The sequence below is a fragment of the Musca autumnalis genome, unplaced genomic scaffold (genome assembly GCF_047663935.1).
Source record: "Musca autumnalis isolate F117 unplaced genomic scaffold, ASM4766393v1 scaffold_3, whole genome shotgun sequence".
NCBI classification, from domain to species: Eukaryota; Metazoa; Arthropoda; class Insecta; order Diptera; family Muscidae; genus Musca; species Musca autumnalis.
This window is the reverse complement of record NW_027411866.1, coordinates 230,650,160-230,671,459: the sequence shown is the minus strand read 5'-3', so window position 1 is coordinate 230,671,459 and position 21,300 is coordinate 230,650,160. Positions and strand designations below refer to the sequence as shown.

The following is a 21,300-nucleotide window of genomic DNA, read 5'->3' as shown; positions in this document are numbered from 1 at the left end:
TCTTTGTAATCAAGATCGCAGAAAACAATAATGCTGGGATAAATTGCCAAAGATCGCCAACGTGAAACAACCAGTAGATGGATGATGTTTAACAATAACAAGAGTTCCACAGCAAACAAGCAGACGGCAAAGACAAATCTGCAACAACCGCGAACAAGCATTCAATGCAGACGAGTGTTGATTCACAACAACAAAAGTGTTCCAACCAAGCAGATGACAGATGCAGGAGAGTAAGCAGCAAACGTGTGATCATATGTTCAGTATATTTGCAGCAAACAAAAACTTTCAAACTCAGTTCTTATTTGCACTGTTTTCGGTGCACAGCAAACAAATGGCGGCGTATATATTTTTTTTTTTATTTTCTTTTATGTGCTTCTTGCAAACAACGTAGCAGAAAAGTGCTACCCAAAATTTAATGCAAAAAAGGAACGAATAAATTAAACTCCAGTTTTCTCCTTCTTCTTTATTGCATATTCGATATTCGAATGTTAGCGACCATATTACATTTCATGTATAATTTTCTTTATATATTATTGATAAAATATGAATATAAATCTCTGTTTCTTGCGACACTTATTAAATTTTCTGCATTTCGAAATTCCGTCCATTGTTGAATATTTTGAAGCCAGGACATCTCTTGTCTTCCTCTGCTGCGTTTACCTTCTATTTTGGCTTGTAGAATTCTTTGCAGGATGCGGTATTTTGGGTTTCGCATTATGTGTCCGAGATATGAAATTTTTCTCCTTTTTATGTGATCGAAGAGTTCTCTTGTTTTATTCAATCTTCGTAGAACTTCGTCATTTGATACGTGAGCTATCCACGGTATTTTAAGAATTCTTCGATATATCCACATTTCGAAGGCTTCTAAGCGCTTGACATCTATTGCTTTTAAAGTCCATACTTCCACAGAATATAACAAAACTGGCCATATGTAGGCCTTTATGAACCTTGTCTTTGTTGCAATGTTAATATCATGGCTTGTTAATACTCTTTTGTATTTGTGAAAGGTGTCTCTTGCCATTTCTATCCGGCATTTAATTTCTTTGGAGTTATCCCACTGATCATTTATTGAAAACCCGAGATATTTGAAGCTCGACACTCTCTCGAGTGGAGTGTTATGAATTGTTATATTCATGTTTTCAAAATTATTTTTCTTGCTTATTATCATATATTTTGTTTTATTGGTGTTTAATCTTAACCCATATGTTTCACTACACGCAGTTAGTCTTGTGACAAGGTTTTGTAGACCCGATAAGCTGTCTGCTATTAGGGTAGTATCGTCAGCGTATCTGATATTGTTTACGTATTCATTATTTATTAGGACTCCTTCTTGGACGTTGTTAACTGATTCCTTGAATATTTTTTCGGAATAAATATTAAACAATAGTGGGGACAGTGTACAGCCCTGTCTTACTCCTTTGGATATAGATATTTCTTCCGTAATTTCTCCATCGATATTAACATGTGCACTTTGATGCCAATACAGACTTTTGATGCATCTAATTTCTTTCTCGCTTATTCCAATTGACGCCAGAATATCCATGAGCTTGTCATGCTGTACGGTGTCAAATGCTTTCTCGTAGTCTATAAAGCACATAAATATATCCTTATTGACATCTCTACATTTTTGAACCAACACTTGAACGCAGAATAGTGCTTCACGCGTTCCTTTTGCTTCTTTGAAGCCAAATTGTGTTTCACCCATTTCCCTTTCGCATTTTTCATATATCCGTTTATGTATAATTTTAAGGAAGATTTTTAGGGCATGGCTCATTAGGCTGATAAGTCGGTAGTCGTTGCATCTTTTCGGGTGAGATTTTTTTGGGATGGTTATAAATGTGGACTTCAGCCAATCCTGGGGGTATTGTCCTGTGTCATATATGTGGTTAAATAGTTTTGTTAGCAGGTCAACATTGTCACCATTTATCATTTTTAGTATTTCGGCAGGTATTTCGTCAGGACCCGTGGCTTTTCGTTCTCGGAGGGATTTTAATGCATCTTCAACTTCATTGTTTGTGATTGCCTCGCCTGTCATTTGGTGTGATATCCGGTTGTCATAATCCGATCTGGTAGAGTCTCTGAATAAGTTTTGTATGTATTCTTTCCAGATATCTTTCTTCTCAGCAGTTTCAAAAACGGGTTCATTATTATTGTTGTAAAGGACTGATGAATTGGTATTTCTGTAAATGCCGGCTGCTTCTTTCATTTTTTTGTGTAACTGGAAGTCGTCGTGCAGTGTCATCAGTCGTTCAATTTCTTGGCATTGACTGTTCAGGTGGTTATTTTTGGCTATACGCACTTCCCTTTGAATTTCCCTGTTGATTTCCCAATACATCTCGTAGTTACTATTTTTGTATTTTCTACGCTCATCCATCAGTTGAAGTATCTCTTCAGTCATCCAACTTTTACTCTTTTGTTTTGTGTAGTTTCCAAGCGTGTTACGTGCAATTGAATTGATTGTGGTCTTCACACTGTTCCATATATTTTCCACGTCATTCCTGTTGATATTGATTAATTCTGTGTTGACTTGAGAAGAAACGTCAGACCTTATTATAGGATTTTCGAGTTTTCCGATGTCAATTTTTCGATTTCGTGCTTTATTTGACTGGCGTGCTAGTTTTATGTGCATTTTTGCCATCAGGAGATTGTGGTCAGATGGTACATCTGCGCTAGGATATGTTGTGACCTTTCTTACAGACGAGCAGTGTCGCCTGTTTATTAGTATGAAATCTATTTGGTTCCTTATCACATTGCCGACTCTATCTTGGGGGGATTTCCAAGTATATAACCTTCTTGGCGGCAGGGTGAACAGAGTATTGGTAATTTTCATTTTAAATTCCTGGCAAAATTCGATGAGTCTGTCACCTCTTTCATTTCTATCTCCTAGGCCATATATTCCTTTTACTCCTGCAACTATATCGCTTCCTACCTTTGCATTGAAATCGCCTTGGATTATGGTTATTTCATGCGGCTTTGTTATTTTAATGAGTTCTTCGACTTCAATGTAAAACGCTTCAATCTCGTCATTACTTTTATCTGCTGTAGGTGCATAGACTTGAATTATATTAATGTTGACTGGTTTTGCTGATATTTTTATTATCATAGTTCGATCAGATTTTGGAATGAATCCGATGACACTTTTGGCTATATGTTCCTTCACTATAATGCCAACTCCATTCCGATGATTTCTATTCGAGTTACCTGAAAAGTATATTTTCGCATTTTGGGATACAAAATCTCCAGTGTTTGGCCACCAAGTTTCACACACTCCCAGTATGTCCACATTGAGTCTATCCATTTCAGCTATGGTATTGTTGAGTTTTCCTGCTTCATATAAACTTCGAATATTCCATGTACCAATATTCAGTGTCTTTTTGGTTTTACCTCCGGGGATTCTTAGCACCCTCGAGTTACCGGAGATTGAGGGCCGTGTGTTTTGTTCTGCATTCATTGTTATATGGTTTTCAAGGGATAAATACATCAGTGATTTCCCCTTATCTTCTGATGGGTTTTAAGTTTACCGTCTTGATTTCAGCCGCTCTTCCTAGAGTACAGACGCTGTTTGCAGCCGCCCATTGTGGAAACAGACGCCGCTACCTGTTGGTCCGCGAGAGGTATTTGATTTCCCTCCTACCACCCATATCTGGGAAGCATTCCCCTATCCGCCACCTGGGGACGCGTCCTCTAGGGGTTACAGGCTCCCCCGAGGACAGTTTTCTCCGACAACACTTTATTTATTTAATAGATTATGTTGCACTTTTTGGCATTTACTTCTACTTTTAATTATTATTTTTCGGATTTTCTTTGATATTTTACGGAGCGCGAGATTTTTAGTTGTTGCTCATTTTAGTGTTGCCAACCAATTTTCAAAAGTAAAGGAACAGATCAGACCATTATTTTAACATTAACAATTAACAGAAATTGAGATTTTTCAAAGTGATTGCGCCTTTTTCATTCCTCTAACTGCACTAACTGCTTGTTCTCGTTGCTCGACGTTACGCATACGTTACATACTCTCCAATAATCAGGCTCTTTCTCTCGTAAAAGTAACAATTACCGTGAATTATTACTACACAATCGCACTATTGTGGTTGCTTAAAATGACATCAGTTACAATTGGTAAACATATAAAAAAACATGTTGTATAAATTTGTTACCAAAACATGTTGCTTTTACAAATTAATCTCATCATTCCCGGTTTATTTTCGTTTTTATCAGTCGTATTTTTTTTACTTGACGTTATTGTTACGATACGTTCTTTGCACTAATCAACATCCGCCATCCAATCACAGCCATTGTGAATAATTTATTCGCATTACAGCCATTGTGAATGAATCAGCTGTTACTGATGGTGTGCCGGGGTTCGTGGGGTTATTGAAGAATAAAAAATTAAAAATTGATGAAATATTAAATAAAAATGGCATTTAGCAGTCTTTTGGTGAAAACACAATTGCAACAGAGTGCAAGACACACCACGCCATTAATATTGGCATGCCGTCAAGGCCATACAGTGCGTGGAAAACCAGTTGGAGTCGCCAAAACACTGGAACAACGTTTGGCAGGTAAGTGAAATGGTGTTGTAATCACTAAGGGAAAATGGAATTTTGAGCGATCTTTTAATAAAATTCTAATTTTGATAATTTTAGAGGAAAATAAACAAGATCCTGAATTAACAGCCCGTGTTAATATTGGCCTGCCCAAATTGAAGCAATCACGTTCGGAATTATTCAAAGATCGTTGGGCCCACATCAAGGCACAACGTGCCAATACAGAGTTGGAAAAGAAAACAAGGAGTCAACAATGTGAGTGAATATAATAGAAATATGGACATTTCCATGTGATATAGGCAGGAATAAACAAAACGGTTTTAATTTATGCATAAATTATTCATCCACTAATTCCAGTGCTCATTGACTTGGAGGAAGTTCAAAAGGTTTATGGCCAAACAACCCGTGGTTTTGATTTGCGTACCATTGCCGATCACTATGGAATTTTTGAGGATCTATTTGGTGCCGCTTATTTCATACCAAGAGTCAATCTGAATATACAGGTAAGGAAGATGTCACAACTTTTAATTCATTTTTAAGTGCAATACACAGCTTCAAAATTCAGTGAAGGACTAACATAAACGGTCGAACTGGGAGGTTTAATCGTGTGTGCTAGACTAAGGTCCAGTTATTTTGAAAATTATACTATAGGCTGCCGTCGGTCAGGTCAATTACAAAAATTGTATTTCGATTGGATTTTGGACGATGTTTAAAGGATAATAATTGTATATAAAAAATCATTATCAGACAAAAAAACTTGCAGAATAATTTAAAATACGATGGAGGTACTAAAACGGGCATGTACCCATGAAGTAAAAATTAGTATTTTTCTTATGTCTAATCTCGAAAAACCTATTTATGTATATTCCAATTTTCAACACTATATTTAGTTTTTGGGGCATTATTATTATTTTCGACTTTTACGACTTCTTTATGTGAAATTTCGTATGCGACACATTTCATAAAGGGGTATTCAGTTTGTTCAAAAAGGCCTGGCCAGACGCATGTGTCCAACGAAGTGGTAAATCACGGCAGAAACCCTGCTATTTTCAGCAAAAAAATAAAAACAATTTTTGAAAATTTTCTGTGGAAAATTTTTCATATCCAGCCACTATATTCATCTTGCTCCGGATTTTTTCTCGAGACTAGTGCTGGTTAAAGTTCTTATAGAGAATCTTGAAAAACATTTATTTTTTAAAACAGGCATTATGGTTCTCGACTTTTTAATACGAATGAACTTCTCCCACGATAAACTCTGGTGGTACCTCTAGATAGCATGTGTCAGAGTCGTTGCCAGAAATACATATCGACACTACTTCAGGTGTGCCGAATGGGTAAAATTTAAATGTTTGTGAGTAAACTTGACGACAAATTACCTTAGCCGCCTGGGACGACCCCTTGGTGGCAAGTGTGTCCATTCGTCCAGTCACTGTCATACGCATTTCTGTTTTTAATTTCCTAAATATGTTGCACTGGTTTAAATGAACTATACATTTATCATATTTACATCTTTCAAACAGTTGGTTTTATTTAAATTCCGAATTTTTAATTTATATTTTTTAGTATGAAGCTGATGCCGAAACATTCGTGCCGGTTTATAATGGCAACGTAATAAAGCCTTTGGAAGCTAGAAAACAACCATTGGTTAGCTTTGATGGCACAACAGATCCCATAACAGGCAAACCACAAAAAGAAGATTCATATTGGACTTTGGTGGCAACAAATCCTGATGGCCATTTCAATGAAGATGACAAGGAATATGTTCATTGGTTTGTGTAAGTTTTGCTTCAAGCTATTGAAAACCTTAAATCACAACATTGTTATTTCTCCCCTTACAGATCCAACATCCCCAACGGTGATGTACAAAAAGGTGAAGTGATTGTCAATTACTTGCCACCATTCCCACCCAAAGGCATTGGATATCAACGTTTCGTCTTTATTCTCTACAAACAAAATAAGAAACTTGATTTTAGTTCAATGAAACTGGCCGATGCCGACTATGTCAATTTGGATAAGCGTACATTTAAAACCTATGATTTCTATCGTCAATATCAGGATGATATTACGCCAGCTGGTTTGGCATTCTATCAAACGGATTATGATAAATCGTTGACCAAGTTCTATCATGATGTGTTGAGTAAGCATTCTATTGCAATTTTATTTTGTAGAAACGATTTAAGATTTTTATTTTTTGCTTTCTAGATTTAAAGGAACCCATTTTCGAATATGATTTCCCTGAACCCTATTTGGCTGATCAGAAATTCTTCCCCTTGCGCCAGGCCTTTAATTTGTACATGGATCGTCATCGTGACATTAAACAAGTCAATAAGGAATATTTAGAACGTACATTGGCTAAAACTCATCCATTCGAGGGTCCAGCACCAGAATTGCGTTATCCCAATGCCCATCCCATTAAGAATAAACCTTCATGGTTGCGTACCGAAATCAGAAAACAACGTTTGCGAATTGGTCGCATTAATGATTATGTGAATTGAAATTACAATAATACAAATACAATAAACAAATGTAATTTTGAATGGTGTGATTGTGCGCTATGAGAATCTTGTGGAAAAAATGTGTTAGAAATTCTTATAAAACTAAAAAAAGTACTTCCCATGAAGATCCCTTAAAGGAAAACGGGGGAAAGCTATAGAATGCAATATTGTTGTATAGTTTCAAGATAATACCAATTTCAAGATAATCTAAAAATGGAGTGAATGAAATTGGAATTGAAAAAGCCTTTTTTTAATATTGGTAAGTAGTGAAAAGAATTATTTCAGTTTACATAAAGATTTTCCAAAGTTGCTGCTTCTTGGCAAGTCACCACACTCTAGTTAAGTTGATTTCTGTTTATGATTTTTTAGTCGCCTCCATCACCTTTAATGGAGTTAGATAGGATTTTCGACGTTCTCAAGAAAGCGCCAAAAATTATATTAGACTAGCCACATCAAGCCCCTTAGGACATGACAAAAAATACCAATATTCTTTGTAATTACTGCCACTAGAAATCCGTGTATAATCGATGGGACCGCAGCCAATGTATTGCTGTCCTGATTCCATGTTGGCTAGGTCATATACATTCAATACCGTCGATTGGCTCTGAAGTATCTTCATCTTCACCAATATTTGTTACCAAATGTTTGATGAAATGCTATTTCCACATCCTCTGTACTCCACAATAAACATGGATTTTTAAAGATTTTTCGGAGCGAACAAAGTCCACAATAAACGTGGATTTTTTAAAGATTTTTCGGAGCGAACAAGTCTACAATAAACGTGGATTTTTTTAAAGATCCACAATAAACGTGGATTTTTTAAAGATTTTTCGGAGAAAACAAAGTCCACAATAAACGTGGATTTTTTAAAGATTTTTCGGAGAAAACAAAGTCCACAATAAACGTGGATTTTTTAAAGATTTTTCGGAGAAAACAAAGTCCACAATAAACGAGGATTTTTTAAAGATTTTTCGGAGAAAACAAAGTCTACAATAAACGTGGATTTTTTAAAAATTTTTGGGAGTAAACAAAGACCACAATAAACTTGGATTTTTAAACATTTTTGGAGCAACCAAACATCCAAATAACCGTTGATTTTTTTAAGATTTTTGGGAGCAAACAAATAACATAAAAAACGTGGATTTTTTAACGATTTTTTGGAGTAAACAACGACCACAATAAACGTGGATTTTTTAAAGATTTTTGGGAGCAAAGAAATACCACAATAAACGTGGATTTATTAAAGATTTTTGGGAGTAAACAAAGACCACAATAAACGTGGATTTTTTAAAGATTTTTGGGTGTAAACAAAGACCACAATAAACGTGGATTTATTAAAGATTTTTGGGAGTAAACAAAGACCACAATAAACGTGGATTTTTTAAAGATTTTTTGGAGTAAACAAAGACCACAATAAACGTGGATTTTTTAAAGATTTTTGGGAGCAAAGAAATACCACAATAAACGTGGATTTTTTAAAGATTTTTGGGAGCAAAGAAATACCACAATAAACGTGGATTTTTTAAAGATTTTTGGGAGTAAACAAAGACCACAATAAACGTGGATTTTTTAAAGATTTTTGGGAGTAAACAAAGACCCTAATAAACGTGGATTTTTTAAAGATTTTTGGGAGCAAACAAAGACAACAATAAACGTGGATTTTTAAAGATTTTTGGGAGTAAACAAAGACCCTAATAAACGTGGATTTTTTAAAGATTTTTGGGAGCAAACAAAGACAACAATAAACGTGGATTTTTAAAGATTTTTGGGAGAAAACAAAGACCACAATAAACGTGGATTTTTTAAAGATTTTTGGGAGCAAATAAAGACCACAATAAACGTGGATTTTTTAAAGATTTTTGGGAACAAACCAAGACCACAATAAACGTGGATTTTTTAAAGATTTTTGGGAGCAAACAAAGACCACAATAAACGTGGATTTTTAAAGATTTTTGGGAGCAAACAAAGACCACAATAAACGTGGATTTTTTAAAGATTTTTGGGAGCAAACAAAGACCACAATAAACGTGGATTTTTTAAAGATTTTTGGGAGCAAACAAAGACCACAATAAACGTGGATTTTTTAAAGATTTTTGGGAGTAAACAAAGACCCTAATAAACGTGGATTTTTTAAAGATTTTTGGGAGCAAACAAAGACAACAATAAACGTGGATTTTTAAAGATTTTTGGGAGAAAACAAAGACCACAATAAACGTGGATTTTTTAAAGATTTTTGGGAGCAAATAAAGACCACAATAAACGTGGATTTTTTAAAGATTTTTGGGAACAAACCAAGACCACAATAAACGTGGATTTTTTAAGATTTTTGGGAACAAACCAAGACCACAATAAACGTGGATTTTTAAAGATTTTTGGGAGCAAACAAAGACCACAATAAACGCGAATTTTTTAAAGATTTCTGGGAGTAAACAAAGACCACAATAAACGTGGATTTTTAAAGATTTTTGGGAGTAAACAAAGACCACAATAAACATGGATTTTTTAAAGATTTTTGGGAGCAAACAAAGACCACAATAAACATGGATTTTTTAAAGATTTTTGGGTGTCGTCGCATTGGTGTTCTGATTTCATGTTGGCTCTGAAAAATCTTCATCTTAGTCAATATTTGCTGAGATGCTATTTCCGGATCCTCTCTTCTCTCACTGTGTTAATTATTTGTTTCCCTTGCAGGAGACAGTCTGTTGTTTTACTCTTTGGTAAAATTGTTTCTCACGCTCACGAGTTTCTTGTGCTTCTCCACTCTTCTTTTCTCCCGATATTTTTCTGAGACAATTCGTATTGCTGTATTGCATTTTTGCATCTGGATTGGTAGTTCAAATTTGGATTCTTGGTTTAGGTGCGACGCAATGTACCATGCATAGAAATGCATAGAATAATGGTTTGACTAAACATTTCGCAACATGTTGGACATGTTTTGTAAATGTAATGACTGTCATATGTAATTATTCATCTTCATTTCTAATCACCTTTTCACAATAAGACAAAAATAATCACATTTTCTTCGTATTTTATTTCCATGTTTTTTATTCCATTTTAAGGTTATGTATTAATGCATTTTTTAAAAACATTGTTTTCTTTTTGTTAAATAATATATATTTGGCACAACATTTGCTCGATCTTTTAAAAAAAAAGAACGATTTTTTTATTGTAAATTAGAAAACTTGGATATTTCTTTAATACAATAAATTAATAAAATAAAAGTAGTTAACAATAATTATAATAAATAAATAATTTGTTATTATACAAAACAATAATTGAAACTAAAAGTAAGCATTCGATAAGACTCCTTCCTATTCCTGGAGGGGGACATGGTATTAATCCCATCTGAAAAATTTCGTTGTCTAGAAGACCCATCAAATGCTTTTTAATTTAAGAGTTATCACCCGTTTTGTAAACTGAAGTACATTGTGATTGCTATTACATAGTTTTGTAAGTATGTGTTTGTATGTATGTATGTGTGTATGTTTTGAAATCGTTTCATATATGATTTTAAGCGTAATTACTAATATCCAAGGTGGGGTAGAAATCGAGGGAGGTCATAATAGGATATAAATTCTCAAATTAGTGTTTGGAGACATGTGCAGATGAGGGAGAAAGAAAAACGGAGATTATTTTCAATATTTTAATTTTAGAAATTCAAACTTCTCTTTCTTCTTTGGCTTCATTACCTCCTTCATTTATAATACGGCGGCATAGTAAAAGTGAGAAATTTCCCACAATTACGGCCATTAACATAACTCCTCCACCCGATTCCCATGTCCCACCTGGACTTTACTAAAATTCTATAAATGATCGCATTTTTGTTCTCGTTAACAATAAATCTTAAAATTTCAATTTTCTTTCTTTTTCTTCCGCTCGAGAATTATGTCTCAGCTTTACCATAAGCACCTACTGGAGGTCGATACATAACCGGTAGACTTAATACTTGAGGCAAATTGAAAGCATATTTACGTTTATCGATACTCTTGAATACATTATCCATGCGACAGCCTTCGCTGCGCATGGTATTCAAGATTTGTGGTACATTTTTGGCTGGTAGTTGGAATTCCTGCACCAGAACACGACATTGTTCCAAGGTGACAGCCATTCCGGTTCTATCTTTGGCACTTTTACAAGAGGTAAATCGTAGCCCCGACATGAGGCGGCATGCATCTTCCACCAAATGTAAAATTTTAACATTTTTCGACACGTTGGCTTTTAGCTGATCTTCAAGGAAATTTAAAATGTTCGCCAAAATTTGTGGTGCTGGCATATGAGGTTCATGTTTACTGGGTGTTTCCGGTACGGCCAGAGGTAATTTACGAAAACGTGTGTAATATTGTTTTAACCTCACATAATTATCCCAATTTGACCGATGCTGTTCGCGAGTGCGATTCATAGCCTCGGCCAGTGTTGCCTTTTCATTGATGCCGATGTTGAAGAAGACTGGAGTTACTTTGAAATTTACCGTCTGCTTGGTGGGTAAGAGGGCGTAAACATGTTCCGGTACTGGAAGGTAGACGGTTAGGGATTGTCGGGAACCAGTTATGCGAGGTGTTGGGGTTGATTGGGCGTCATTGCTGGAAAGAGAGAGAAAATAAAATAAGAATTATTTTGAAAACCAGATCAAATAAACGCTGATTTTTTAACGATTTTTGGGAGCGAACAAATACCCTAATAAACGTGGATTTTTTAAAGATTTTTTGGAGTAAACAAAGACCACAATGAACGTGGATATTTTAAAGATTTTTGGGAGCAAAGAAAAACCACAATAAAAGTGAGTTTTTAAAGATCTCTGGGAGTAAAAAAAGACCACAATGAACGTGGATTTTTTATAGATTTTTGAGAATAAAAAATACCACAATAAACGCGGTTTTTTTTTAACGATTTTTGGGAGCAAACAAATACCCTAATAAACGTTGATTTTTTAAAGATTTTGGGAGCAAACAAAGACCACAATAAACTTGAATATTTTAAAAATGTTTGGGAGCAAGCAAAGACCACAATAAAAATGGATTTTTTTTAAAGATTTTTGGGAACAAACAAAGACCACAATAAACGAGGATTTTTTAAAGATTTTTGGTAGCAAACAAGACCACAATAAACGTGATTTTTTTTAAAGATTTTTGGGAGCAAACAAAGACCACAATAAACGTGGATTTTTTTAAAGATTTTTGGGAGCAAACAAAGACCACAATAAACGTGGATTTTTTAAAGATTTTTTGGAGCAGACAAAGACCACAATAAACGTGGATTTTTTAAAGATTTTTGGGAGCAAACAAAGACCACAATAAACGTGGATTTTTTAAAGATTTTTGGGAGCAAACAAAGACCACAATAAACGTGGATTTTTTAAAGATTTTTGATAACAAACAAAAACCACAACAAACGTGAATTTCTTAAAGGTTTTTGGGAGGTCGTAAAGACGACAATAAACGTGGATTTTTAAAGATTTTTGGGAGTAAAAAAAGACCACAATGAACGTGGATTTTTTAAAGATTTTTGGGAGCAGACAAAAACCACAATAAACGTGGATTTTTAAAGATTTTTGGGAGCAAACAAAGACCACAATAAACGTGGATTTTTTAAAGAATTTTGGGAGGAAACAAAGACCACAATAAACGTGGATTTTTTAAAGATTTTTGGGAGCAAACAAAGACCACAATAAAAATGGATTTTTTTTAAAGATTTTTGGGAACAAACAAAGACCACAATAAACGAGGATTTTTTAAAGATTTTTGGTAGCAAACAAAGACCACAATAAACGTGGATTTTTTAAAGATTTTTGGGAGCAAACAAAGACCACAATAAACGTGGATTTTTGATTTTTGGGAGCAAACAAAGACCACAATAAACGTGGATTTTTAAAGATTTTTGGGAGCAAACAAATACCACAATAAACGTGGATTTTTTAAAGATTTTTGGGAGTAAACAAAGACCACAATGAACCTGGATTTTTTAAAGATTTTTGGGAGCAAACAAAGACCACAATAAACGTGGATTTTTTAAAGATTTTTGGGAGCAAACAAAGACCACAATAAACGTGGATTTTTTAAAGATTTTTGGGAGCAAACAAAGACCACAATAAACGTGGATTTTTGATTTTTGGGAGCAAACAAAGACCACAATAAACGTGGATTTTTAAAGATTTTTGGGAGCAAACAAAGACCACAATGAACCTGGATTTTTTAAACATATTTGGGAGCAGACAAATACTCAAATAAACGTGGATTTTTTTTAAAGATTTTTGGGAATAAACAAAGACCACAATAAACGTGGTTTTTTTAAGATTATTGGGAGCACACAAAGACCACAATAAACAAGAATTTTTTAAAAACCACAATAAACGTGAATTTCTTAAAGATTTTTGGGAGCAAACAGAGACCACAATAAACGTGGATTTTTTAAAGATTTTTGGGAGCAAACAAAGACCACAATAAACAAGAATTATTTAAAAACCACAATAAACGTGAATTTCTTAAAGATTTTTGGGAGCAAACAAAGACCACAATAAACGTGGATTTTTTTAAGATTTTTGGGAGCAAAAAAAGTCCACAATAAATGTGGATTTTTTAAAGATTTTTCGGAGCAAAGAAAGACCACAATAAACGTGGATTTTTTAAAGATTTTTGGGAGCAAACAAAGACCACAATAAACGTGGATTATTTAAAGATTTTGGGAGCAAACAAAGACCACAATAAACGTGGATTTTTGTAAGGTTTTTCGGAGCAAACAAAGTCCACAATAAACGTGGATTTTTGTAAGGTTTTTCGGAGCAAACAAAGTCCACAATAAACGTGGATTTTTTAAAGATTTTTGGGAGCAAACAAAGACCACAATGAACGTGAATTTTTTAAAGATTTTTGGGAGCAAACAAAGACCACAATAAACGTGGATTTTTTAAAGATTTTTGGGAGCAAACAAAGACCACAATAAACGTGGATGTTTGTAAGGTTTTTCGGAGCAAACAAAGTCCACAATAAACGTGGATTTTTTAAAGATTTTTGGGAGCAAACAAAGACCACAATGAACGTGAATTTTTTAAAGATTTTTGGGAGCAAACAAAGACCACAATAAACGTGGATTTTTTAAAGATTTTTGGGAGCAAACAAAGACCACAATAAACGTGGATTTTTGTAAGGTTTTTCGGAGCAAACAAAGTCCACAATAAACGTGGATTTTTTAAAGATTTTTGGGAGCAAAGAAAGACAATAAACGTGGCTTGTTTTTAAAAGATTTTTGGGAGCAGACAAAGACCACAATGGACGTGGATTTTTTAAAGATTTTTGGGAGCAGACAAAGACCACAATGGGCGTGGTTTTTTTAAAGATTTTTTGGAGTAAACAAAGACCACAATAAACATGGATTTTTTAAAGATTTTTGGTAACAAACAAAAACCACAATAAACGTGGATTTCTTAAAGATTTTAGGGAGGTCGTAAAGACCACTATAAACGTGCATATTTTAAAGATTTTTTGGGAGCAAAGAAAGATCACAATAAACGTGGATTTTTAAATGATTTTTTTAACGATTTTTGGGATCAACTAAACACCCTAAGAAACGTAGATTTTTTTATAGATTTTTGGGAGCAACCGTACACCCTAATTAACATTGATTTTTTATAGATTTTTGGGAGCGAACAAAGACCAGCAGGTTCTTTCGTAACGGATTGACCCGGACCATAGTGTTTCGGCCAGCGCCTGCCAACCCAGCATATGCTGCTACAACAACGATAAACGTAGATTTTTAAACATTTTTTGGAGCAAACAACTACCACAATAAACGAGGGTTTTTTTAAGATTTGTTGGAGCAAAGAAAGACCACAATAAACTTGATTTTTGAAAGCAAAAAATTTTAGTGATCAAATGTTGTTTGCAAGTGAAAAAGGAAAACCGAAGGAGGTTATCGAACGTAGATTTTTCAGGAGCAACCAAAAACTTAAACAAAGTGGGTTTTTTAATGATTTTAGGAGCAACCAAAACGTTTAACAAACTTTTATTTTTACACGATTTTTAGGGGCCACAGTATAATATATTAATATCTACCCAACTCACCTTCCACTGGAACTACATCGCACCAATTCGAAATCCACTCCCAACAGATCTTCAATGGCAATGCACATATCACCCCACATGTCAATTTCACTGCCATGCAGCGAGAGAAGACCCTCAAAATAGGCTAATGGTCCTAAATCACAAAGGATACGTATGAAATTATCTGTAATTTCATTACCCCACAGCTTGGCCATTAAAGCCGAGATCAAGGCGGTCAAGGATTGGGAGAAACAAACATCACGACGATACATTGTTTCCAAATTAATGCTTATTCTGTGCATATCCTGTTGTAAACGTTGCACCGAATGCATTAGACGTGCTGTTTTCAAAAGCCCGTCCATGGCATGACGCAGTTTACGCATAGAGGGACGCAATTCAGAGGCCCAATCAGTGGTGAGAGATAAGTCGAGACCTGAAAGTAGAAAGAAATTATCTCAATTTAGTTTCGGTACTAAACTTAATGGGATATCACCTACCATCTGTAAATTTGTTGCCCTTTTTAGGTGCTTGATTCTCTACAACCGGCTGTGTTAAATCCAAATTCAATCCATTACTACTATTGCCATTGGGGGAGGTACCCTCCAGGCCTGTTCCTTGTTGTGTTGCCCCCTCCTCTTGTGTGACAGAATATTCCAAAGGTTGGGTATTACCATTATCAAGGACATCTGGTACTGGATTATTATTAAACCCAGAACGTTTCATGGCACCCTTAGGATGTCTTAAACGTATGGCTGGTGAACCACAGCGCCCACACAAGAATTTAATTTTACTAACCAAACACATAACACTGGCCTCAATATTCAGTTGAGTCAAGTCCAATGGCTCCGGTTCCTCTGTTGGTCTATAATAATTGGCCGATGGCGAGGTGCTCATCATTTTGGTATCTAAAAATCGTGCATTGTGCGTGGCCAAAATGGAACAATGTTGAGATGATAATTCATAATCATGATTGTAACATGGAGGCATGGACATGCGATTGGAAGTCCTTATGGGTTTCGTTGAGAATGAAGTTGTGGGTATATCTTGGCCATTATTTTCATCTAAATCAATTAATTTTATTGAGTTGTTCATTTTTTGTTCTTCTTCGCCATCATCTTCAGGTTCTTCCTCTTGGAGTTCATTGAAATTGGGCTCAGTATATTTTGTATTGGAATTTATATAGACTGGCAAAGACTGATAGGTTGCCTCCTCATCATTATCAAATTCTTCCATGGTTCTGTGAGAGTCTGGAATGCGATTGGCAATTTCTTGTTTTGCCTTTCGTTGCAGATGTTCATTGTAAGCCCTTACTGTGTGCTGGAGATTGTGTATGGCATCTATATCGAGATTGAGGGATGGTGATGTCCGCAGTTGTGTTAAACTATTGGAACGTATCAAGCGATTCCCACAATAATTAGCAGTTGGAGTTTTAGCCCTTGGCCAGAGATCAGGTGGAGCTACCACCGGAGTGGAGAAATCTTCCAATTCGGGGGATTTTAATTCCAAATCGTTTAGTTGTTGGGTTATTTTACGGAATGGTGACATTGGCTGAAAAGAAAGGAGGTATTACATTGTTAGGGGGAATCAATTATAGGAATTAACAAAAGTGATTTTTTACAGATTTTTTGGAGCAACCAAAAACCACAATAAACGTGGATTTTTTAAAGATTTTTGGGAGCAACCAAAAACCACAATAAACGTGGATTTTTTAAAGATTTTTGGGAGCAACCAAAAACCACAATAAACTGGGATTTTTTAAAGATTTTTGGGAGGAACCAAAAACCACAATAAACTGGGATTTTTTAAAGATTTTTGGGAGCAACTAAAAACCACAATAAACTGGGATTTTTTAAAGATTTTTGGGAGCAACCAAAAACCACAATAAACTGGGATTTTTTAAAGATTTTTGGGAGCAACCAAAAACCACAATAAACGCGGACTTTTTGAAGATTTTTGGGAGCAACCAAAAACCACAATAAACGTGGATTTTTTAAAGATTTTTGGCAGCAACCAAAAACCACAATAAACGCGGACTTTTTGAAGATTTTTGGGAGCAACCAAAAACCACAGAAACGTGGATTTTTTAAAGATTTTTGGCAGCAACCAAAAACCACAATAAACGCGGACTTTTTGAAGATTTTTGGGAGCAACAAAAAACCACAATAAACGTGGATTTTTAAAGATTTTTGGGAGCAACCAAAAACCACAATAAACGTGGATTTTTTAAAGATTTTTGGGAGCAACCAAAAACCACAATAAACTGGGATTTTTTAAAGATTTTTGGGCGCAACCAAAAACCACAATAAACTGGGATTTTTTAAAGATTTTTGGGAGCAACCAAAAACCACAATAAACGCGGACTTTTTGAAGATTTTTGGGAGCAACCAAAAACCACAATAAACGTGGATTTTTTAAAGATTTTTGGCAGCAACCAAAAACCACAATAAACTTGGATTTTTTAAAGATTTTTGGGAGCAACCAAAAACCACAATAAACTGGGATTTTTTAAAGATTTTTGAGAGCAACCAAAAACCACAATAAATGTGGATTTTTTAAAGATTTTTGGGAGCAACCAAAAACCACAATAAACTGGGATTTTTTAAAGATTTTTGGGAGCAACCAAAAACCACAATAAACGTGGGTTTTTAAAAGATTTTTGGGAGCAACCAAAAACAACAGTAAAAGTTTTTTTTTTTTGAGCTTATTAAAGTGGCCAGAAACGTAAAATTTATAGATATATTTTAAAACCGATCCTTACCATCAAAACATTATCTGGTTCCTCAATAATCCGATGTTGTTCAATAAATGAAAATGCCTCCTCGACCAGGCTTGGTTCCCAAATATTTAACAAGGTCTTGGTTTTTGTGACCATTTCATTACACAGGGGCATCATTCCTTTGGGATTTTTTGACTTGGCCAGAGTTAACAATTGTGACATAATTTCCACAATTTCCTTGCGCAAATGTTTTATGGCCTGTACCGCATCATTGGCAGCCAAAACTTTACAGTTATTACTAGCTTCAAATTTCGATGGAGATTCTTTGGTGTCTTGAAGCAGTCTAAAAGATGAAAACAAATTAATAAAAATTAAATATATTATATCTACATCTTGATATAGGATTTAATCTCTCAAATATATAAGTTAATCCACATTTCTTACTTTATTAAACCTCCCGTTCTTTTCTTAAGACCTGCATGCCGGGTAAATGCTCCCACAGTGACAATATCCAGCACAGCTGAACGATTAAGGGAATCATTGTGTACCCACATACGTTGTAAATGTAAATTCACGGGGATAAATTCTAAAGATTCATCGGTTTTGTCGGAGGAACGCTTGAAATAGGGTCCTACAAAGAGAGAGAAAGGATAGAACATAACCTCAAAATATGACTTCAATGAGAATACTAACCCTCTTCCTTGGTTAATTGTTGTAGATTTTGTTTCGCCTGCGAATAATCTTTTAGCAACTTCAAATGCTTATCAAGTAAATCCATTTGTCGTCGACGCCATTCACCACCCAGCTCACCCATTCCGGATATTTCTTGCAGCAGCTCTTTTTCACGTAAAATCCAAATGGATCTGAAAGGAGAAGTAATTACTGGAATTATTTTATCTGTGAGAGAGAAAGAGAGCTGTGGAACATACAATAGCTGCTGTGGTATATTAAAGCATAATTTCGATTCCAACATAGTTTCATGGACACTGATATCAGCTCCCAGACTAGAATTCAAGCGATAAGTGTGGATCTGAAAAATAAATAGAGAATTTATTGTTTAAAAAACTACTGGTGGCTAAACGCGGCTTCGACATCTCGTCCTTTCAATTTTTTTCCTGTTACTCCTCTTGGGAGCATAGGGCTTCCACAAAGCATCGCCACCTTACACGGTTACTTGCTCTTGTTTTTGCATCTTCCAGTGTAGCTTTGTTTTCAAATACCATCGGTTATAACATTTTTACAGTGCGAAATATCCTAATATATTCTACACATTTTCTTAATACATATTCTCTTTTGTTGTTCATTGAACACCACCACTTACCCTTGGATTTGCAAAGACCCTTTGAATGCTACCCTGAAATGGTACAAACAATTTGACACCCAACTTTGGTGGCAGCGATTGTGTGCGACGATGACCTTTGGTCTGTTGCTCAAACACCTGTGTGGTTGAACGTGGGGGTGGTTGTAATTGTTTGTCGGTATCAGGAGCCCATGAAGCAATATTAATGAAACCACAATCACCATGTATCGACCTTAAGGGTAGGCGAAAACGTGTGGCATCCTATTACAGCAACAAAAAAGAGAAGGGGGTTAAAAATAAAAAAATGAAATTTTATATATATTGTTTTTGCCACCCACCTGTATGGCTCCCAAAACCACTTCCGCATAACCAATTGGCACTGACGTCTGTGAAACCTTTTCACGTACATCGTAGACGGTAAATCTCAATGGGGTATCGGCTGTAAAGCCATCACTTTGCCGAAAAACCAGGGTGCAAAGAAATTGAGGATTTGCACAATTTTCAATAATTTCTGTGCGTGCATAATCCTGCCATATAATATCATCACCATGTCTTAAAATGGAACAAACAACTCTTGGACAAGGTAAACGACCATTATCGGCACTGGGTAAATTATCACAGGATATGGCTGATTCACACAATGGTATCTCGGAGAGATCTATGAAAAAAAATTAGAAAAAATGGAAGAAGTAATGGGAACATTTAGTTAATTATTTTTTAATTTACCTGTGGGGATTGAGGTTATGAAATAAATGTTAAGAGGTTTAGTTTTTTTGTTGTTAAATAATAAAAAATTAAATTTTATTTTAAATTCATTGTTTAGTACTTAAAATTAAAATTTTTGAAAAATAATAAAAAACATTTTTTAAACAAAATTCAGACTTTTTTTCGGGGAAATAAATTCTAACAATATTGTTTATAACTTTTCGAGGATAAATACTCCTAAAACCAATATAAAAACATAATTATTTATTTAATAATTACAAATTAATACAACCAACCTATTTGTATATTCCCTGTCTTTATAGAATTACAATATTTTTTTTGTTTTTGTACAAATATATAGAAACTTAAATTTAATTTGTACAAACTTAAGATGTTTATATTTTAAAAAGTGGTGGTGGGAATAACTTAATGTTTGGGAGGAAAGCTATGGTTTTGGTGTACAGATTTTGAAGGAATAATTAATTGCATAACCAGCACCAAGAGAAAAGAGTTATGCTCATCTATATGTAGAGGAAGTCGTTGTCTTATATTCATAAAATGAGACGTGGGGTTCCATACATAGGAGGAAGAGGGTGGGATAGGATAGTTGACGGAACCTCCAAACTAGAAGTAGACGTGATCATCTCTAGAAATAGACATGGTCATATCTCGAAGCAGACGTGATCATCCTTAGAAGCCGACGGTGTCATCTCTAGAAGCAGACGTGATCATCTCTAGAAGCCGACGGTGTCATCTCTAGAAGCAGACGTGGTCATCTCTAGAAGCAGACGTGGTCATCTCTAGAAGCAGACATGATCATCTCTAGAAGCAGACGTGGTCATCTCTAGAAGCAGACCTGATCATCTCTAGAAGCAGACGTGGTCATCTCTAGAAGCAGACGTGGTCATCTCTAGAAGTAGACGTGGTCATCTCTAGAAGCTGACGTGGTCATCTCTAGAAGTAAACGTGGTCACCTCTAGAAGTAAACGTGGTCACCTCTAGAAGCAGATGTGGTCATCTCTAGAAGCAGACGTGGTCATCTCTAGAAGCTGACGTGGTCATCTCTAGAAGTAAACGTGGTCATCTCTAGAAGCAGACATGATCATCTCTAGAAGCAGACGTGGTCATCTCTAGAAGCAGACGTGGTCATCTCTACAAGTAGACGTGGTCATCTCTAGAAGCTGACGTGGTCATCTCTAGAAGTAAACGTGGTCACCTCTAGAAGCAGACGTGGTCATCTCTAGAAGCAGATGTGGTCATCTCTAGAAGCAGACGTGGTCATCTCTAGAAGCAGACGAGGTCATATCTAGAAGCAGACGTGATCATCTCTAGAAGCAGACGTGGTCATATCTAGAAGCAGACGTGGTCATTTCTAGAAGTAGACGTGGTCATATCTAGAAGCAGACGTGATCATCTCTAGAAGTAGACGTGGTCATCTTTAGAAGTAGACGTGGTCATCTCTAGAAGCAGACGTGGTCATCTCTAGAAGCAGACGTGGTCATCT

The 21,300-nt window shown here is 35.3% G+C and overlaps 2 protein-coding genes across 4 annotated transcripts in view; one reads left to right on the top strand and one right to left on the bottom strand.

Annotated features, from left to right (window-relative positions):
• The first annotated feature begins 1,629 nt into the window (after positions 1 to 1,629).
• mRpL38 (mitochondrial ribosomal protein L38) lies at positions 1,630 to 7,270 on the top strand. The gene is made up of 6 exons (XM_073977163.1): positions 1,630 to 4,562; positions 4,647 to 4,802; positions 4,905 to 5,050; positions 6,111 to 6,322; positions 6,386 to 6,684; positions 6,750 to 7,270. Exons 1-6 carry the CDS (start codon positions 4,418 to 4,420, stop codon positions 7,040 to 7,042), a joined length of 1,251 nt encoding a protein of 416 aa, XP_073833264.1. The 5' UTR covers positions 1,630 to 4,417; the 3' UTR covers positions 7,043 to 7,270.
• A 2,783-nt stretch (positions 7,271 to 10,053) lies between these two features.
• LOC141399090 (inositol polyphosphate-4-phosphatase type I A) overlaps positions 10,054 to 21,300 on the bottom strand; it is a 51,160-nt gene continuing 39,913 nt past the window's right edge. For all 3 annotated transcript variants that reach the window (XM_073977160.1, XM_073977161.1, XM_073977162.1), the window contains exons 5-13: positions 19,430 to 19,749; positions 19,113 to 19,352; positions 18,721 to 18,821; positions 18,485 to 18,654; positions 18,236 to 18,422; positions 17,834 to 18,134; positions 15,573 to 16,623; positions 15,097 to 15,508; positions 10,054 to 11,622 (exon numbers count right to left, since the gene is read on the bottom strand). In XM_073977160.1, coding sequence (XP_073833261.1) covers positions 10,926 to 11,622; positions 15,097 to 15,508; positions 15,573 to 16,623; positions 17,834 to 18,134; positions 18,236 to 18,422; positions 18,485 to 18,654; positions 18,721 to 18,821; positions 19,113 to 19,352; positions 19,430 to 19,749 — 3,479 coding nt within the window. In that variant the 3' untranslated portion in view covers positions 10,054 to 10,925. The remainder of the gene's footprint in view (positions 11,623 to 15,096; positions 15,509 to 15,572; positions 16,624 to 17,833; positions 18,135 to 18,235; positions 18,423 to 18,484; positions 18,655 to 18,720; positions 18,822 to 19,112; positions 19,353 to 19,429; positions 19,750 to 21,300) is intronic.